We start from the raw sequence: 20,772 nt of genomic DNA, 5'->3' as shown, positions 1-20,772 counted from the left end.
TCCAATCATTCATAATAGACCTCATTACCTTACTCTCCAGTTATATCAGAACAAAAGCAGGCTACATGATTATCTATTTCTTGAAACAGCAGCTATACTGATACTTTTTTTATTTGCTTTGTTGTTTCACCTCGGGATGCCATCCTGAGTAGGCCAGCTCCAATTTGGATCCAGCCTCTTAAGATTTCAGATGACCCAACACTTGTGAAGAGGACGCCAACTGTGAGGACATCAGATGATGCCAACTCTGAAACAACATACAAAACTCCCAAATTTTCTATTTTGATCACTGTGATCACAACTTGCAATAATTGCTTTAACTCTTTCCCCGCCATTGACGGATTTTTCCGTGTTTTCACTGTTAGCTATACGGTATGGGACGCTATCACACATCTTCTGAAAGAGGACAGAATCTCCTGATCAAAACAGGAGATAAAAGCATTGCTTATTCAAGTAGTAGAATAAAACACATATTCTAGACAAATAAAAATATCTCTGCTTTTTGTTTAAAATGTTGCTTTTGTATGAAACTTACACATGCATTCATGAATATCGTGATATAAGATGTGTGATATATTTTCGACTCCACTTGAAGGGCACTAAACACAGCAGTAAAGTGTGTGTGTGAAGAAGAAGAAGCTGCTTTACAGACACACATTTTACACAAATCACTCAAACACAAAACAGTAACTATTTCAACTCCTCAGTTCAGAGAAACCGAACTGGAGTATTCTTGAGCTGTTGTGTGTCTCTGTATTCATGCAGTAAAATGGCAGAAGCCAGAATTTCAGTGCATCAGGATGATTTCACGTGTCCAGTGTGTCTGGATCTCCTAAAGGATCCAGTGACTATTCCTTGTGGACACAGTTACTGTTAGATCTGTATTGTTATGTATGCATCAATATGCTATAATAACCTTAATTACTTTATCTGTGTTTCAGGATACTCCACGAGGAACACCGGACATCTGACTGGTTTGTTTGCAGACGTTTTTATTCGGCATACAGTAACAATAACAACCAACAACAGGGGGGTGCCCTCTAGTGGCCTTCAGGTATTGTAACAACTCAAATGCATTACATGTATTACTGACTGCTGGGATCAGGAGGATGAGAAGAGAGTCTACAGCTGCCCTCAGTGCAGACAGACCTTCAGTCCAAGACCTGCTTTAGCTAAAAACACCATTCTGGCAGAACTGGTGGAGAAACTGAAGAAGACTAAACTTCCTGCTGACTGTTACGCTGGATCTGGAGATGTGGAGTGTGACGTCTGTACTGGAAGAAAATACAAAGCCGTCAAGTCCTGTCTGGTGTGTCAGGAATCTTACTGTCAAACTCATTTTGAGGAATTTCATGAAGAATTTCACTCTCGTAAACCACACAAAGTGAATGATGCCACTGGACGACTGCAGGACATGATCTGGAGTAAACATGATAAAGAGCTAGAAATGTTCTGTATTAGGCTACTGATCAATTTGTTTGCAGTGTAAGGAGTATGAACATAAAAACCACAAAACTGTATCAACTGCAGCACAGAGAACAGAGAAACAGGTATGAACTGAGAGGGATTGATCAAGCAGAAATGAAAGTGCTGTCTCCATTTACTCACTTATTTACTCATGTTGTTCCAAACCGATTTGACTTAGCCTACTTCTGTGGAATGTACTGTAAAAGATGATGTTTTGAAGAATGTCTCATCTATGTTGGTATATACATTGAAATCAATGGGGTACAAAAGTTTCTCAGCTCTTCCCTCGCTGCGGCCTGGAAGGTAGGCTAGTCCTTCCGTGCGTAAACCTGGATGTATCGTGGCAGCTTAGCAGGCGATCGTGTGAGGGGGCCCAGCCGGCCATTGATTTGGAGTGGTGGTGTGATGGCCGAAAGTTCATTCTGCCTGCGACTAGGAGAGCGGTACACTGTCTGGTGAACGCTGGCACCGTCAGGCCAGTGTGGAGCCCTGCTCCTCCGCGTCGACCCGCTCGTCTGACGCTCTAGAATGATCCTGTTCCTTTAAATGGCACGCTCTAATTCGCCCTTTACTTCGCTCCATAACGGCATCTTCTAAATGGCCTAAATCCCCTTTGTGACACCAATGTAATAACTGGCAGTTATTCGGTAGAACATGGGGGCTGACCGGGGCAAAGCTACGTTATTGCACTTTTACTAAGCTAATTGCTAGCACGAAATATGAGCACTCATGTCCCAAACACCGCACAACCCACTTGTGTCACTGTGTCACTGCAAGTGGAGCATTGGTAAAGCATTCAGCAGATGGAGGCAGTACCATCTTCTTTTTCCTTTTTTTCATGATTTTAGTTTATCATTTTGCTTGTCTGTACATATGACAGTACACTTTGACTATATTTTAAAAACAATAGAAGCAATTATGAAATTACATATGAAGAAGTACTTAAAATCACTGTTAAGTTCAGCTAATTGCTTTAAATATAAATTTAAACTATAATACATGTTAATTTAATTGCAATTAACATGCAACTACGTGTCTGTAAACATTATGTTCAGTTCACACTAAAGTATATTCTTTAAAAGTATTTTATTTACATACACTTTTTTAAAGGAATGCTACTTTTAAAAGTACTTATTTTTTTAAAGGACCGATTTTGATTCATGAATCAAATCAAATCATTGATCAACTCATGTGCGCAGAGCCCAAATCATCAAAGATGATGACGTCAATAACATCAAACTTCACTGATCTGTGGTTTGAACCTTCAGTATAAACTTTCCATAGATCTTTAACTGTTTTTGTGAGCTAGTTTTATGTGTCATTTGCTGTTATTGGTTTGTCCCCCAGAAACAGATAAAGGAGATGCATATAAAGATACATCAGATAATCCAGCAGAGACAGAAAGATCTTCAGCATCTGAGAGAGGCTGTGAAGTCTCATAAGGTGTGTCTGGAGAAGAGAAGTATGAAGTGTGAGACGTCTCAGTTTGGACTCACTGAACTCATTGTTTCTATAGTGATGTGTGTGTAACAGCGCTCTGCACAGACAGCAGTGGAGGACAGTGAGAAGATCTTCACTGAGATCATCCGTTCCATTGAGAGAAGCCGATCTGAGGTCACACAGCGGATCAGAGATCAGGAAAAGACTAAAGTGAGTGGAGCTGAAGGACGACTGGAGCGACTGGAGCAGGAGATCAATGATCTGAGGAGGAGAGACGCTGAGCTGGAGCAGCTTTCACACACACAAGATCACATCCAGTTCCTGCAGGTAACAGAGATCTAGAAGAACAGGATCATGGTGGACCTGAGCAAGATCCTGCTATGACTGAGAAACATTTCATGAGAGCAGAATGAGCTGTTGACTGAGATGATGTCAGGAATTCAAACAACATTAACTAATTTTTCCTTCTGATTTCTTGTCATGAAATCAATTTTAGATTGATCAAAATCAAAAATGGATTGAGGCGAGTCACTGAAGAGAAGTCAAGTCAACAATTTAATTTAGTGAAAATTATTGGCTGAAGTGTGGAGATGATGAGTTTTGATTTCTGTTTTCTGTAGAGTTTCCTGTCTCTCTCAGCACCTCCTGAATCTACAGACGAACCCGACATTCCCTTCAGTTCTCTCAACTCTTTTGATGGCATGAGAGAATCTGTCCGTCAGCTGAGAGACAAACTGGATGATTTCTGCAAAGAGGAGAACAAGAAGATCTCAGACAGAGGTAAAGTCCTGCACCTCGATTAAAAAGATGTGCATAGAAAGATTAGAAATGTGAACGTACAACAGTTTCGGAAAGTTTCATGTGATTTTTAAAACGTCCAATTGCACAAAAAAAGTTAAATACATTAAATTAAATGCATCCCACCTTATACATCAGAGTTCAGAGTTCATCTTAAATTCAAGTGCAATGTGAACAAACTCATCAAATCAACATACAGAACGGCCACAAAAATCCTGTCACGGTGTGGGTTTTGTGTCTTATTCCTTGTTCTTGTCTGTCATGTGATTCCCTGATTGTCATATGATCCTCCCATGTGTCTTGTCATTTGTTAATCATCTGATCATTGTTCACAGGTGTTCCCTGTCTTGTAATTAGTCTTTGTATTTAAGCCCTCATGTTTGCCCTGTGTCTTTGTCTAGTATTGAATGTTTCATGTTGTTGTTCTTGTTTCTGTTTCATGCGTTTGTTTTAGATTTGATCTAGTTTTTGTTAATTAATGGTTTCTCATTACTACTTGCCTCCAGGACCATTCATAACAGAATACTAGACCCAACATGGACCCAGCAATCTGTCTGTTCCGTCTCAGCCAAGGTAGCCGTCCTATTGAGGATTACGTGGAGGAGTTTTGTGGGCTTTATCAGGGGATGGGCTTTGGTGACGATGTCTTGAAGGACATGTTTCGCCATGGACTGGATGGTCGTATTTATTACAGCATGCCTGGCAATACCCCTCACTACACTCTGGCTCAATTAATTGACTATGCCCTTCTTTTGAGCGGTTCTCCATTTACTGTGGGTTTTGCGGACGAGGAGCCCCTCAACCCCACAGTACCCGCCAAGCCTGAACCTTTTCACGTCATGCCTGCCATGCCTGAGTCACTTCACATCATGCCTGCCAAGCCTGATTCTCTTCACGTCATGCCTCCCAAGTCTGAGTCTCTTCACGTCATGCCTGCCAAGTCTGAGTCTCTTCACGTCATGCCTGCCAAGTCTGAGTCTCTTCACGTCATGCCTGCCAAGTCGGAGTCTCTTACTAAGATGCCTGCCAAGTCTGAGTCTCTTCCTGCCGAGCCTGAGCTTCATCAGGTCAGGCCTGCCGAGCCTGAGCTTGTTCACATCACGTCTGCCCAGCCAGAGACTGTTCGCGTCACGTCTGTTGTGCCGCTACCTTTGGACAGGATGGCCGCCGCGCCTGAGTCAGCCCTGGAGGATGCAGCGCTGATCACAGCTGTTTTGTGTTTGTCGGCAGCACACAAGTCGGCTACAGCCCGTCAGCCCTCTCCCAAGATGGCCGCCTCCATGCCAGTTTCACATCCCAAGATGGCCACCCTGGTGTCTGTTCCTGAGCCGGTGTCTGTTCCTAAGCCGGTGTCTGTTCCAGCCCATAACCCCATAGCTGCCCCCAAGAAAAATTTGTGGGGGGGGTAGGGGCAGTTGGTCCCTTGATGGGACCATGGAAAGCGCGCCGCCATGGCTGCCTGAAGGGTTGTCTCCGTCATGGTCGCCTGAACTGTCTGGTCCGCCTTGGCCCCCTGAACTGTCGTCGCGCCACCCACGCTCCACAGCCCAGGTCCGCCCACACTCCACGGCCCAGGTCTACCCATGCACCACGGCCCAGGCCCGCCATTGCAATGTCCTGGTCCCGTTCCCCTGCCCGGGCCTCCCCAAGACCGCCTCCACTTCACCACCCTCCTGAACTATTGCTGTTTGGTTTTGTTGGGCATCAGGAGCCGCCCATAGAGTGGGGGCTATGTCACAGTGTGGGTTTTGTGTCTTGTTCCTTGACTTGTCTGTCATGTGATTCCCTGATTGTCATGTGATCCTGCCATGTGTCTTTTCATTTGGTAATAGTCTGATCATTGTGGACAGGTGTTCCTTGTCTTGTAATTAGTCTTTGTATTTAAGCCCTCATGTTTGCCCTGTGTCTTTGTCTAGTATTTAATGTTTCATGCTGTTGTTCTTGTTTCTGTTTCATGCCTTTGTTTTATGTTTGATCTTGTTTTTGTTAATTAAAGTTGCATTTGGCTTATCACTACCACTTGCCTCCAGGACCATTCATAACAAATCCCTTGTACGACGTCGACACCCGATCATGGACAAGCGTTTATAAACATACCAGTGTATGCGTACCATTAACTAAGTAGTCTGGGTCGTAAGGCTTGGGCATCAGGAGCCGCCCATTGAGGTGGGGCTATGTCACGGTGTGGGTTTTGTGTCTTGTTCCTTGTTCTTATCTGTCATGTGATTCCCTGATTGTCATGTGATCCTGCCATGTGTCTATTCATTTGTTAATCGTCTGATTATTGTTCACAGGTGTTCCTTGTCTTGCAATTAGTCTTTGTATTTTAGCCCTTATGTTTGCCCTGTGTCTTTGTCTAGTATTTAGGTGTTTCATGTCGTTGTTCCTGTTTCTGTTTCTTGCCTTTGTTTTATGTTTGATCTTGTTTTTGTTAATTAAAGTTGCATTTGGGTTCTCACTACTACTTGCCTCCAGGACCATTCATAACAAATCCCTTGTATGACATCGACACCCGATCATGGACAAGCATTTATATACATACCAGTTTATGCGTACTGTTAACTAAGTAGTCTGGGCAGTAAGGCTTGGCTCTAGTGGCCTATAATACTATGTGTGCCTAGGTCTGCTTTGCCGAATGGCTTAACTCTATTGGCCTGTGACTATGTGTGCTTGAGTCGAAGCTCAAACATGTCCAATTAGAATGCGCATTATGTTTGGATTTAACAAATGGTAACACGTTGCAGGCTAATAAAGATGAGAAAAGAAACCCCCCACAACCACCTGAGCAAATAGTATAATGACTTAAAATTGTTTGATAATTGTCATTGTCACCTTCTATATTCCTATTTGTAAATGTGAAATCATTTGGACAACGGCTGAATAATGAAGTGTGACTACGAGTATTCAGCTGACCGAGCCCAAACACGCACGAGTAAATGAAACATCAGCCTTGAAAAAGTGTTGTTGGAAGTTGGTAAATAAAGTAATAGCCCCAGTTAAATGGCTATATGTTTTCTCATGAACATGTTCTCATGGCCACTATCCTTAAGTCGCAGTTACCTTATGTAAAATCTGGCTGATCCTGTATCTTAATACATATCTCTGCTGCGGTATGCTAGTATTTTACTCCTGCTTCAAATGCAAGATTGTAAAACACCTTTCCAGAGTTCCCACACCTTGGTTAACTTCAAATTCAAGGACCTTTCAATGACTTTCCAGGTCCAATACTTTTAAATTCAAGGACTTAATGTGGGCACACATTTCGAGTGAAAGCAAGGTTATGCTACATCGTGTTACCTTGTAAGTTACATTGTTACAGTTTTGAGCGCGTGAACGTCATGGCAACGTACATACAACACAAAGTAGGCTATCTCACGCTGGAAACACTTAATGTAACGCGTAAATGCGCGTAACTAACATAAATCAAGCAAGATAGTATGCATAGGCCACGAAGTGTTGGCGAAATAACACATTAGTGGACCGGAGGGAATAATATGGAATTTTTCCAGAAAACTTCTTGCACAATATAAATTCAGCACTTTCAAGGACCTGTTCTATGTATGTTTATTTTCAGAACTTTCCAGGGCCTTGAAAATCTTTTATTTTTTTTAATTTATTTTTTATTCACATGCCTTTAAGGATTTCAAGGACCCATGGGAACCCTGCCTTTCTTAAACAAATAAGGCATTTGTACCACGAACATTAGATTTACGAGTCATTATTTTAAGAAATTTGGGAAAGACTGAAATATTTGGCTGAAATTCTATTAGATCAATATAGATACATTGCTAAAGCGTTATCACTTGGAATTTTTTTTATATCTGTCCCATGCAATGGTTATGTCAACAACACAATTTGAGAGTGGATCCCACATATGTCACTACTGAACTGAGGAATACATGAAAACTGCCTTGCACGCTCTAACTTAGGTAAATTGAGATGACAATTATCATTCTACGTGTGAGCAGTGAGTCTAATACGAAAGGTATCTGACATTAGCATACATCACTGTTCGTCTTGTAGTACGAAATAGTTTGTCCAAATATAATTCTGCAAAAAATGCAGCTGCTCACTTACTTCGTATGTAAATAAGGTGGATACAATGTTTGTTTTTTAAAAATGCTAATGTTTACATTTCATGATCGACTCATTAGACGACACGTGACTCAAATTAGCAAACATGTCGTCTCTTGCCAGGCGAAGGGAAAAACCTTCTAGTGTGCCGGATCCAGCGTTCACATCTTGCTCTTTCTCGTCCTCTTCTTCCTTGTTCACCACCTCTTACACATACTCTTCCTCCTCTCCCTCTTATATTGTTTCCATTCCATTGTTGGTATCAACATTCAGTGCAACATTTTGAGTCAATTTTGGCACTCTGAACTGACTGGTACTATGTACAGTTGGTTTATTCACATCATTATTGTGAACAATTTTGAGTTGTTGTGTGTAAATGATGACAACTGTGTTTTAGTTGTGTTTAACTTTTTCCTGTCTGTGTTTAGTGTTCTGAAACACAAGTGTATCACATTGCAAAATGTGTTTTAGTGAGTGAGAATCTGATTAGAGTGGATGAGATTTGGAAACAGTGTCTGTACTGCCTGAACGTGTTTAAGTTTTTACAGAAAGAGTGATTTATTCGACAAATTTGTTTAGGCTATTGAGAATTTGGTTCAGAGAATGGGGTATAGTGTTTAAGCAATTCAGAAAAACTGTAATTACTGAAATTAATACATTTTATCTTGTCAGTTTTCTTCACACTGTTTCATGTCTGTTTATTTCCACAGTCACATTCACCAACATGAATCCCAAGACCAGGAACGACTACTGTACATCCATACATTTTCCAAAAGTGAAGCTTGTCCTGTAGGGTCGTGGGGAGGCTGGAGTCTTTCCCTGTGTCTCGGGTCGTAGGCAGGAAAAGACCCTGGATAGATGGCCGGTCCATCACAGGATGAGACACACACATTCATATTCACACTCACACACCTGCAGGCAAACTTACAGTCTCCATTTCATCTTTCCTGTATGTCTTTGGATTGAGTGGGAATCCCAGAGGAAACCAACGTCAACATTGAGAGAACATACAAACTGCACACAGAAAGACCTCCAGACACAGCTGGACTCCAATACTGCACATACGCCATTATACTTGACATGTTTTTTTTGTTTGTTTGTTTGTTTTTTTGTTATTATTATCGTTTCAGAATTTTGTTGTTGTTGTTTCAACTTATTAATTTTGTTTGCATGTAAATGACTATGTAAAGATATTGGGTAAAAACAAATTGGTGCATTTCTCATTCATTCTTTATGCTGTAATACAGTTAATAACATGAAAAGGTCTTATTCTTATCATATAATGAATATAATGAAATGAATATGAATAAAAGTTCAACATTTATGAAATGTTCCCTGTTGTAAGTGATTTTTCAGTTCAGTCTGTTATGAGTGAAATGTATGTTTTCTGAATGAGAATTGTTGCCAGTGTTATGGTGGAACGAGTTTATTTTGAGACATATATGAAGTGTTTTGTTGGTCTGAATGAGTTTTGGAGGTGAGATTCACTGTTTGGCCAGATAACTATAGGTTCATAATTAACATGAATAATGCATAATTTATAATAAATTGTAACGGTAACCCACTAGTAATGACTTGTTAGTGTTACTACATACTTCTAAAGGAACTAGTAATCATTTGGATCAGTATTCTAAAGTGAAAAACTTGATGACTACCTAATATTGACTGAAGTCATTGTAAGATTTTAAGGTTTTTGTAAGATTTTGAATAGTAATTCCTTCTGATGGATTTGGTAGCACTTTAGTCATTTACTAGTGTGTTTCCGTGATCTTCAATATAGAATAGCCTACTGATATAAATAATTACGGTAGTAACTCAGAAGGATGTAGTAACACTTGAGTCATTACTATCCAAAACTTTACAAAAACCTCAAAAGCTTACAATGATTTCACTCAATATTAGGTAGTTATCAAACTTTTCACTTTATACTGATCCAAATTATTAGTATAGGATGTATTAACACTTGATTCATTACTAATGGGTTACCATCACCTTATATTATACATTATGCATTAATAATATTAATAATTAATAATGTGCACACAAATGTCACGTGAATAAAAAGTAAAAGAACAGTAGCCTACACTTGCGAGTTTTTGCACTCGGCTTCTCCCGTTTTTCAGTGCATTTTTGTGTTCTCGCTGTTTTTCTTGAAAGCAAGAACAGACTCTGTGTGAATGTTCAAATGTCTGCAATATCGACAATAAGCAGCAGATGTCAGCATTTATGTTTTTTTCTGTCCGAGTGCACCTGTCAGAGAGGACCGTGCGTGACGTCCCACACCTCACCTTATCTGTCCCGCCCCTGACGTAGCAGACACACACTCATTCACGCGCTCATAAGTTTGAAGCAAAGATTCGACTCTCAGCTCAACTCAACCTGTCCGTTATTGAGTAACACTGCGGCCACTTTCTATATGAAATCTATAGCACAGGTCTTGTAGACGGCCGTCTTGCTATGAGGACTTTCGGGAGTCGATAAGCGTGCTGCCCTGTCCGAGTTATTTTGGATTAATTCTCGACTGAGAGGGAGAGTCTTTGTCGACATTTGAGTAGGCGCTCTTGTCGCGAGAGAGGCAGAAGAATGTCGCGCGACCCGGAGGAGGTGAACAAACTGACCGAGAGCACTTACAAGGTGAGAGAAATTACGCTTACTTCAGGACAAAACACCAATATTATTCACCTGTTGAGGTCACAGTGGTTAAACGTGAAACGTCCACATGAAGACATTTCAAACACGTCGTCGATAACAGGTTGACAGGTAGGACGTTTCTGGATTGAGGTGGTCAATTTTCTGGTTGAGAAACTTTTAACGTTAACCATGTCAGGAAACTTTTTGTCAAACTGGGTCGTTTGCTGAAGAAGACAAACACGATTCTCTTCAGGTTATTCAAATTTTCGGGTTGTCATTTGAGCAACAGGTGGGTTTTAACCGCAGCACATATGGTTTTCAAATGATTTAATGACACACCCAAATGAGTCAGATCTGAGTCCTTGATTAAATCATCCTGGGATTTAGTCACACACGTATACTGATACTGTTTTTTTTGCCTGTTGGGAATGTAGGCCTATTTTATCATCACTCCACCCTTATGTGAATCATTTTCTTTATTTCCCTTTAAAACTAGCCAAAAACAGCCTTAATATTGGCACAACAAGATATAGCCAAATTTAATTTGTCTGAATCAAAGTGAGGGGAAACGTGACATCACATTTCATATATATAGTATATATTGTATTTTGGCATTCTACAGTAATGCCCTAATCCTGAAATTTTCCCTTTAATTTTCTTTATAATATAAAAGGAATGATAATTAGTATTATTTTGGGTTGAAATATGACCCAAGCTTGCTCTCAACATTTTTCGTGACAAATCTACTGATATGATATCATACAGTCGACCCCACACAGTAAAAGAGAAAGTGTTGTCAAGTTAAAAAGTCAAGGCAATGTGATGCATTTAGATTTTTAAATTCTCTCAACTGCTTTCTTAAATGTATTAATTTTCATTTTGGTAACTCCTATTTATAGGACACTGAATTTAGGAGTTGATTTTGTCCAAGGGGATTTGATTGGATGGTTGTGGTTTGCTATTGGTGGATCAAATGTGAGTGACAGGTTGCCCCGCCCTCATGCCATTAAACGCATCATCAGAGAAGAGAAGAGCTGCAGGGGAAGTTATTCTGATGTAAGATTAGGAGGCGATATAAAAAAAAAAAAGATGTGCATGGATTAATAGCTTATAATAAATACTGCAATATTCCACAAAAAATAGGAATTGTTGATTTTAATTTCATGGTTACTTTAATGGGAAAGTTCACCCAAAAATGAAAATTAGCCCATGATTTACTCACCCTCATGTCAATCCTAGGTGTATATGTCATTCTTTTTTCAGACGAATGCAATAAGAGTTATATTAAAAAATGTCCTGGCTCTTCCAAGCTTTATAATGGCAGTGAATTGCTGTTTCTGTTTTGAAGTCCATAAAAATGCATCTATCCATCATAAAAGTGCTCCAAACGGCTTTAGACGCAGGTAGACTGCATATGGCCGTTTGGCTGGGAGATAGAATTATACTTTGTTAAATATTAATATTTTTCTTACACGGACGCATCGCTTTGCTTCAGAAGGCCTTTAATTAGTACTAGGTATTAGTATAGGGCTTTATTGGTACTTTGGCACCATTTAAGCCCACATGTGTTCCACATCATCATTGATTCACAAAATATAAAATTGTATTGATTTTAAAAGTAAAACATCAATATATTTATTCAGTGACAGAGAAGTATTAAAACAATTCCTTTTGCTAATGTTTGATTAGAACCCTGTGTGGGATGGGTAGGTGTTAGTGTCCGGTGGTCTGGAGCCTTAAGTCGGCTTGACTGGAGTTGTAGCTGGAGTCAAGCTGGAAGTTTTGTATCTTGGGAAGGAAGCTGAGTTGGGGCTCCATACTCTGGGCTTAGGGGGGCCTCCTAGTGGGCCCCCCACACCGGGAGTATGCAGCCTTAGTTCGGCTTGACTCTGGAATTATACCTGTTCAAAGGTGGAAGTTTGACCTGATGTATCTCGGGAAGGAAGCCGAGTTTGGGCTCCAGGCTCTGGGCTTAGGGGGGCCTCCAAGTGGGCCCCCTGGAGTATGGAGCCTTAGGTCGGCTTGACTCTGGAATTATACCTGTTCAAAGGTGGAAGTTTGACCTGATGTATCTCGGGAAGGAAGCCGAGTTTGGGCTCCAGGCTCTGGGCTTAGGGGGGCCTCCAAGTGGGCCCCCTGGAGTATGGAGCCTTAGGTCGGCTTGACTCTGGAATTATACCTGTTCAAAGGTGGAAGTTTGACCTGATGTATCTCGGGAAGGAAGCCGAGTTTGGGCTCCAGGCTCTGGGCTTAGGGGGGCCTCCAAGTGGGCCCCCTGGAGTATGGAGCCTTAGGTCGGCTTGGTTCCAGAGTTATGCCTGATCAAAGTTCCACATGAAGTGATCATATCTCGGGAAGAATGCCGAGTTAGGGCTCAATAATCCTGGCATAAGGGGCCCACTGGCTGACCCCTCCATGCCTGGAGTCCTGAGCCCCAGTTCGGCTTGGGTCCCGAGTTTTGCCCGGTCAAATCTGGACAGGAAGTGGCGGTATCACGGAGCCGGACGGTCCCAGGGGCTCAGGACTGCGGGGAATGTAGGGACTCCCTGTGGGACCTCTCCATGCCCGGAATCTCAAGCGTTATCGGCTTGGGTCCCGAATTATGCCCGGTTATACATAAAGGACTAGGACAAAACGGGCTCTATCTCATTAGAATGAATGTGTGTAATTTGTAGGCCTATCTTAATAAAGGTGTAAATTAATGTAGTTGGTAAGTGAGGTTGAGAGGTTAGTAAGGTAAAAGCACATAAAGAAATGTTATCATTAAACACTTTCAGAAAATGTATCAAAGTTTGCAATTAGAGGGATTCCTCATTGAAACGCATAAGGTGGGCTTAAATGGTTCCACAGTGAGTAATGGTGAAAAAAGACAATGCTTTCCTTTAAAAATGTAAGAAATGTTTACAAATACATGCATGGAACTTAGATACTGTGGACTTAGTATCATAGTAATTTTCATTGTACCCACATTGAGAAATGTTAAGTATTTTTTCATTCAAGGTTAGCTTGTGTTGGCTATAGTTTGCATGCGTTTTGTGGCACTGTACCATTTAAGCCCATCTTGAAAAAAAAGTTAATTTATGAAAATATTCTTCTCTACAAAACAATTTATGATGTATTTATTTGTAAATGAATGTAAAATGAATCACAAAACATTTAGTGTTTGCAGTTCACATGCTTAATTCTTTGGCAGTCTATCTTTCTGTAAGGCTAATGGTTTGACCTAGAGATTAGCTTTGAACGCAAGCTAATAAAACTCATCTTTCCATTTAAAGGAAAATTATATAAAATGATAAAGTACTATTTATTTATACACAAAAAAACAATACATTTACCTCTTTATTTTACAATAAAACCAATGTAGTTACCAAAGAAATGGCTGAAAATTGCAGCAAAATGTGTTGATTTCTGAAGGGTCCCGAAACACCTAAGTTTTGGGGTGACTGTGTGAGGTCCGAGTGGGGCTAACTCAACATTGCCAAATGTGATTGGTATGCAATAAAAAATGCTTGGGAAGTAACAAATCACTTGATTGTTTAAAATAATGAGCAGCATAAAATATTATTTTCTCTTTTTTTTTTTTTTTGACTTTAGAGTTGAAAGTGGGCTTCATCGTTACATTGGCTTAATGGGTACACTTATCCTACACCTAGAATGGCTTGAGGTTGAGTAATGGGCTAGGCTAATTTTCATTTTTTGTTGAACTATCACTTTATGTGAAGTGAACTATGCTATCTTTATCTATGAAGGAGTAATCATCCTACAGTGCAAAGATATATAGAGAAATAGTGTTAAAGGTTGTACACAGATAACAACATGTGACACATAATCCTCAGTGAAAATTGTAAACAAATGTAGAAAGATGAGCACTTTACATCACAACACAACAAATAATGACAAAACATCAAAAATGTAAATAAAGACAGCAACCAGTAAAACAATCTCATAACAGTATGCATAATTCGTTATTTAAAAATGAAAATTCTGTCATCATTTATTCAACCTCATGTTGTTCCTAGCCTATATTGCTTGTTTTGTCTTATTTTAAATAATTTTAAGTAATCTTGAGGGCCCCTTGGAAGTTTGATGAGGCCTCCTTGTGGCCCCGGCCCCTTGTTGAAGACCACTGATGTACAGTATGTCTTTGGCATGTTTGGTTTGATTAAAATGAACTCTGGTGTGATTGCTCTGTTAGTGCGGTTCATTTGAATAAGTGTGAACACTGCCATCTGAACCCTGGTGCTCACCAAACAAGCGGGCCGAGTCTCGGTCCACTTCCAAACAAACTCAGGTGTGACTCGAGGGAAATATGAAACCCAACACGGACCAAATACATAAACCAAAAACAAGAAATGATGTCACAAAAGTGCAGTACAGGCATCAGAACCGCATCTCCTCGCAGCAGATCTTTGTTTGTGTGTGTGACGGGGGATTCCTGAAGCTATTTTGACTCCTTTACACATTTTATAAGCTCTTCACGAGTTATCAGCTGGTCAAAATACCATCATATGTAGCTACGCACATACAACGAGCACATTTAGCCCAGAACACAGCATTGTTTTGGATGTTCTGTTGCAAAATATATAAGTTTTTGTTTTTTATCTTTAGGTTTGGTGTTAAAATGACAGTGTGAACACTTAAGTGAACCAGGGCTAAATGTATCATTTACTTTTCGTTCCGGGTCAAAGGAACCAAGAGAACCGAACTAGTGTGAACACAACCCTAAATTTACTCTGTGGAACACAAAATACAATATTTTGAAGAATGTTGGTAAACCGTTTCGGTTCCCATTGATTTGCATAGTATGGTCAAAAATATAATGGAAATCAATGGAAACCGAAAGTGTTTGACTACAGACATTCTTCAAAATATTGTCTTTTGTGTTTGACTTTTTGTCAACAACATGACAAAAGATTTGGACCAACATGAGGGTGAGAAAATGACAGAATTTACATTTTTGGGTGAACTATCCCTTTAATGTTTCAGCAGTTTTATTAAATTTGAAATTCTTTGTTCAGACAACTGTGTTTAACTAGTTGGGACAACAGTATCGGTGAATTCTGTTGGTCTAACATGGGTTTAAAGCAGTTTGTTACGTAATTAACCAGAAAAAAAAAAGGTTTGTTTGTTATTTACAGTGCAGGCGTAACAGGACGGACCTGTAATAACATTTTCTTGAGTTTACAGTTATTTTGTGGTCCCCTGATTTTACAGTATAGCTGTGGCACTGAATGAACGCTTTCATTGAGGTTTATTATCAGACCTGCTCCCACGTCAGATCTGTCCATAAGTGCGTCATTCCAATATAGTTTCATTCCAGTATAATATCAGCTGTGCCTCCTGTCATACCGAGTCTCAGGCGGCTCGATACGTGTCGGAGTGGAGAGGAGTGGGCTGAGGTGAGGATTAGTAAGCATTAAGTAAGCACATGTATGCCGCTTAAAGTTCAGTAAATATAACCAAGCCCAAGTCCTCACTAGTGACTCATTCAAATCTCTGCTTGCTCTCTTCATAGTGCAGTGAACTAATGCAGCTTTAGCAACTACTAAAACACATTGGGCAGTAGTTTAATTGCAAGTGCTCAACTTGTTCAACACTCAAAAAATTAACTTTTGCCTCTTGTTAAATTTAATTAATTAAAATAAGCAAGAGTAACAAAATTGTTTAATATTTTGTCACAACTTAATTTAATTGTGTTCAATCAACCTAATATATTTAAAACTGAAGTTTACTTAATTAATTTGTGAGAAAACTACATGAATCATTTTTGTCGACAACTAACTGGGCAGTGAATCTGTAGTTCCCAGCATGCTTTGCAAGGGACTGCATTAGGAGGGTAAATTTAGGGATTTAAAGTGTTATTTTATGTGTTATTCTGTAAATGGAAAGATGTTGTTAGTTAATGTTAATGTTTAATATTCAGTAATGTTAGAAACTTAGAAGACTTTCTGTAATGTTTTTGTATTTTGTGGTGACTGTGTTTAGTTTTGGGCTGTGGGCTCTCAATATACTCTATACATGCATTAAACCTCATTTGCAGACATGAATAAGAAATATTCAATATTACTCTGTAAAAAAGTGCTTTTAATAAACTGAACACTAGAAGCTCCTATCATTGGAAATTACTGTAGAGTCAAATTAGCCAAAATTATAATGTTGGTGACTTTAGGCAGGGCAAAAATTAAATATAGGCTAGTCAACCTGACAAAACTTTATCAAGCAGGAATGACTAAATTAATTTAAGTTCATACAACAAGATTACAACAAATAATTTCAAACAAATTAGATTTTGTTGGAAAAATCTAAATCATTTTCGTGGAAAAGCTTTCCTTAATTTAATTAAGTCCGTTCAACAGCTTATTTTTTTTGAGTGAAGCTTCATTCTCCCAAACTTTGTCATTCCCATTATGTCACTACCAGACTGTGTCATCGACTCGAGGTAGTTCGCAATATTGGCACGTAGAGGGGTGCGGATGAATTTGAATGCAATATTTATTCCACACACACTCTCGCTCCTGACAGAGGAACAGGCACAGCACCTCAAACCCTCAGATGTGCAACCGGTGAGAACCTCTACAGAAAGCATCAAGTGGGTCGAGTCATGACTGGATATTTCACACTCTCAATTTCCAATTGAAGGTCTCTCAGAGGATGTGTATACAGAGTTATGTGAAGTTCTCTAAGGCCACATTTACAATTACATGGTTCAAGTGACCCAGTTCCGATTTATTTTTTTTCTTCCACGTGGCATGGATCGGATATGACCCAGGAACTTTTAAGCAGAATTCCGATATTCTCAGTTTGGTTTCAGGCCTCATTTATATGTGGAAACAAATCTAATATGAATCAGAAACGCGTATTTGCGTCTACCACGTAAGCAGACAGGAGTGCGTTTTCCCAAGTATGGTCGCAAGTTCCGTCGTCATCCGCATAACTTAACAAGTCTGTTTCCCAAAACATTTGCAAATAAAAATTTGCTAACAGCATCGTAGGCATGTGCCGGTATCAAATTTTCATGCTGCGATTAATTGATTGAGCTTTTATCACGGTATACGGTATTATCACGATATTTTAATTGCACAAGAGAAACAGACGGATTGGGGGTATCTAAAAAAAAACTTGCATCACAATGTGTAATTGTGATTGTCAAAACATTAATTTTATTTTTTAGTGACAACATGTTATAATGTTTACATGGTTACTGAGGCTACTGTTTGTATTATTTCTTAACACAATTTTCATGATTTCAATTAAATTCTTGGATTTAATTTCAATCTTGATTCAATATTGACTCATTTGGATAAATATTAGGTAGGCTACAGTAGATAGCCTGCATTTAAATGTTTGCTCAAGAAAAAATATATCTCACATAATGCTGTAAACATACAGAGAGAAATTAAATATAATGCATACAATATAAATATAATAATAATATAAATATAAAAATGTAATATGCCGTAATTTTCATTATAATAACAATTATATAATGACAAGTAAACATATATTAAAATAATATAGTGCACATATTTAGCAAAATACTCCTCTCTATAGCTATTTTCTTATAGTCAACTAACATTAAATGGCTTTCCTGAGGTAAATGTAACGTTCTGTGACATAATTGTTCTCCTGCAGTGTTATTGACCTCTTTCCGTGGTTGAAAAACACTGATTGATCGAAAGTACGTACCTTTCGGTGGGTTGTACTGTATCTTTAATAAAAAGTAACAGATGATCGGTTTACTTGATCTGAGGCGCGCAATCTGTCACGTCATTTACAAGCACCAAAACAGTATTTATTGTCTGAATTTCGTTATAAAACCTGAGAGCTGATATTTTTTTCATATCAAAAGTAACCTGCTCTGTCTAGTCTGTCGGTGTCAGTGTCCTCTTTGCTCCGCGATTTTTCTCTGGGTGAGAAAATGGATGTGTGGCGCGAGACCGTGTGAAAGTGTCAATTACGTGAGTCTCAAGCTGAATGCGTGAGAGTTGGCAGCCATGCGGGGGATAAATAGTCGGCAGCGTTCCTCCTTCCGCCGTGCTTCTTTTCCATGTGAGGATTGTTTACATTAGACTAGAGTGCACACTGCATGCACACAGTGCTTATACATGTGATGTGGGGATTGTTTACATCAAAGTGCAAATGTGTTTTGCGCAGCATATACGCATTGTTTTTTAAGCGGTTGATGGAAAATAAGCTGATGCGCGTTCTAAAAATCTAAATTCGGATCTATTATTTTTCACGGTATTTCGAAGTCCCCGCGATAACAATATTGTGCATATTCATTACCGCGATTTATCGCATTACCGAATACCGGCACATGTCTACTTGTGTGGTTGAAACAACAGCTCTTGACCTGTGGTTAGAAGCATAGTTTCTTGTTTGAGTGACGTGGACTCAATAAATCCTTTAAGCAAGCTGATGCAGTACAATCTATATCTTTTATTTCGAATAAACAGACATGTAAATCATGTCTTTTAGTTTGTCAAGAGATATAAATCGCCGTTTTTGAACAGTGCGCATGTGTAAACGTGCTCTAGTGTGTAAGAACGAGCCTATGATTGAATCTGTAAATAAAGCAAAATAACTGAGAAAAATTATAATTAGTCCACAGATGCCATGTCTGTAATTTATATAAAAACATCTGGCATTAATTGTCTCAAACAGATTCATTAAAACAAGTTATTACTCCACCATGTGCGAGACATAATTAAAAACATGGTTGAACCACAAATTTGTGACAATATGGTTTGGGGAAACGGTCGTGACCAATATAGCTTGCTGTGACGGAGATGCCAACATTGTAAACTCTGAACGCATGCATGAGATATTTAAAGCAACGCAATTTCTTCATCCGTTTGCAATATAACAAAATTGTAATTATAATTACAATGGTCATGTTTGTGCTTTTTGATTAATCCTATTTATTATGTGCAACATTTAATATTCAGAAAGGGGTAAAGTTACTTCTACCATTTGTTTTTCTGATGAACTTTTATTAGCCGGCAAACCAAAATAAAATATGCCTAGGCTACTTGATTACAGGCTATTATTTTTTTGAATTGGATATATCTCTGCTATTCTGAATTTACAGGATAGTTTCATTTTTTCGTCTGCAGAACAAAATTGTATAAAAACGAATAGCATACAAATAAAAAAAATCATATAAAGATCAAGAAATCCAAAAAACAATTTAACAAAATGACGAAAGTAAGGATAAATGATGTTTGACAGGGAACGCTTCTCAAGGTCGCATACAGAGTCATGTTGCCGTTGGAGGAGTCAGCACAGAGACAAGGCAAAAAAATATGAAGCTAATTCTAGTTAGAAAGGTTCAGTGAGTGATTTTTCTTTTTCTTTTGTTCTTTGATCAACATTAATGGTGGCAGCAGGTAAAGGCTGTCAATGCACTGATTCAATAGACATAGGCCTACTGTTTTTCATTATCAACCGTTTAAGACAAAACCGACAGTTTACGGGGATATTTGAACTTGAAAAAAGGTGTGTACCTACTGACGTCTTTCCGTGGTTGAAACAACAATTCTTCTGATGTTTATTCATGTTTATTTGATGCTATAAATTAACTAGAAGGATAATTGTGAGTAGGGGTGTCACGATTCTCCAAATCCTCGATTCGATTACATTTTCGATTCTAAGGTCACGGTTCGATTCGATTCTCGATTTTTTTTTTTAAGCACAGGTTGCTGTTGCTCCTAAAAAGCTGACATCAGTTCATCGCAATCTCACACATCTCTGTTATTATCAGTGAAACTGACTGCACAATGAATCTTTCATAATATATAGCCTACACTTTGTTTGTTATAATTAGAGGATTTGCCAACTTACAGAATTCAGCACTGAACAAAAAGTCCGTTTTGAGCGGTGAGGGGAGTCTATCTTAAATGCTTCTGATTGGTCATTGCGTTCAAGAAATCAACACATATGTCTGTGATTGGCTAAATCGCTCAACGCTGCAAACATGTTATAAATAGAAACTCTGACCTGTAAATCGTTTCTATTTTGTTTTAGTTGTTCTTGTTGCTTTTCTGCAACAGATGAAAAAAATGTATTAGTTTTTATATGTTTTATTCATAGATATTTCTAGTTTGCGGGAGTCCCGCAAATCTTTTTATTCTCCCGCACACACAGAGTGAGTGCATTACCGCCCGCCTCGCACTCGGCCATCAAATCTAGTCCCGCGCCGCACTCTATTGCGTTGGGAGTGCACGTCTATAGATCAAGAGCCTGGCCCGAGGATAGTGACGGGAAATATCGGCCAAGTTCGGGCTCGGGCCAAGTTAGAGGACTCACAGCCTTTCAACACGTGTGTTTTTTTCCACCGCCGTGATGAGTCGTTCATGAACG

At 39.2% G+C, this 20,772-nt stretch overlaps 1 protein-coding gene and 1 pseudogene across 2 annotated transcripts in view; both read left to right on the top strand.

Annotated features, from left to right (window-relative positions):
• Positions 1–769: 769 nt before the first annotated feature.
• Positions 770–4,788, top strand: LOC143722386 (E3 ubiquitin/ISG15 ligase TRIM25-like; annotated as a pseudogene). Its single transcript, XR_013196875.1, has 6 exons — positions 770–879; positions 1,081–1,550; positions 2,815–2,910; positions 3,001–3,234; positions 3,528–3,687; positions 4,212–4,788. The product of XR_013196875.1 is annotated as an E3 ubiquitin/ISG15 ligase TRIM25-like (transcript).
• A 5,291-nt stretch (positions 4,789–10,079) lies between these two features.
• baiap2l1b (BAR/IMD domain containing adaptor protein 2 like 1b) overlaps positions 10,080–20,772 on the top strand; it is a 90,388-nt gene continuing 79,695 nt past the window's right edge. Inside the window, exon 1 of the mRNA XM_077211667.1 lies at positions 10,080–10,413. Within this exon, the coding sequence (XP_077067782.1) occupies positions 10,363–10,413 (51 nt within the window). The 5' untranslated portion in view covers positions 10,080–10,362. The remainder of the gene's footprint in view (positions 10,414–20,772) is intronic.

This window comes from Siphateles boraxobius, unplaced genomic scaffold (genome assembly GCF_051911475.1).
Source record: "Siphateles boraxobius isolate OS27281-9 unplaced genomic scaffold, OSU_SipBor_1 66, whole genome shotgun sequence".
NCBI classification, from domain to species: Eukaryota; Metazoa; Chordata; class Actinopteri; order Cypriniformes; family Leuciscidae; genus Siphateles; species Siphateles boraxobius.
The sequence above is the reverse complement of the archived record's forward strand: the minus strand, read 5'-3'. Positions and strand labels throughout refer to the sequence as shown.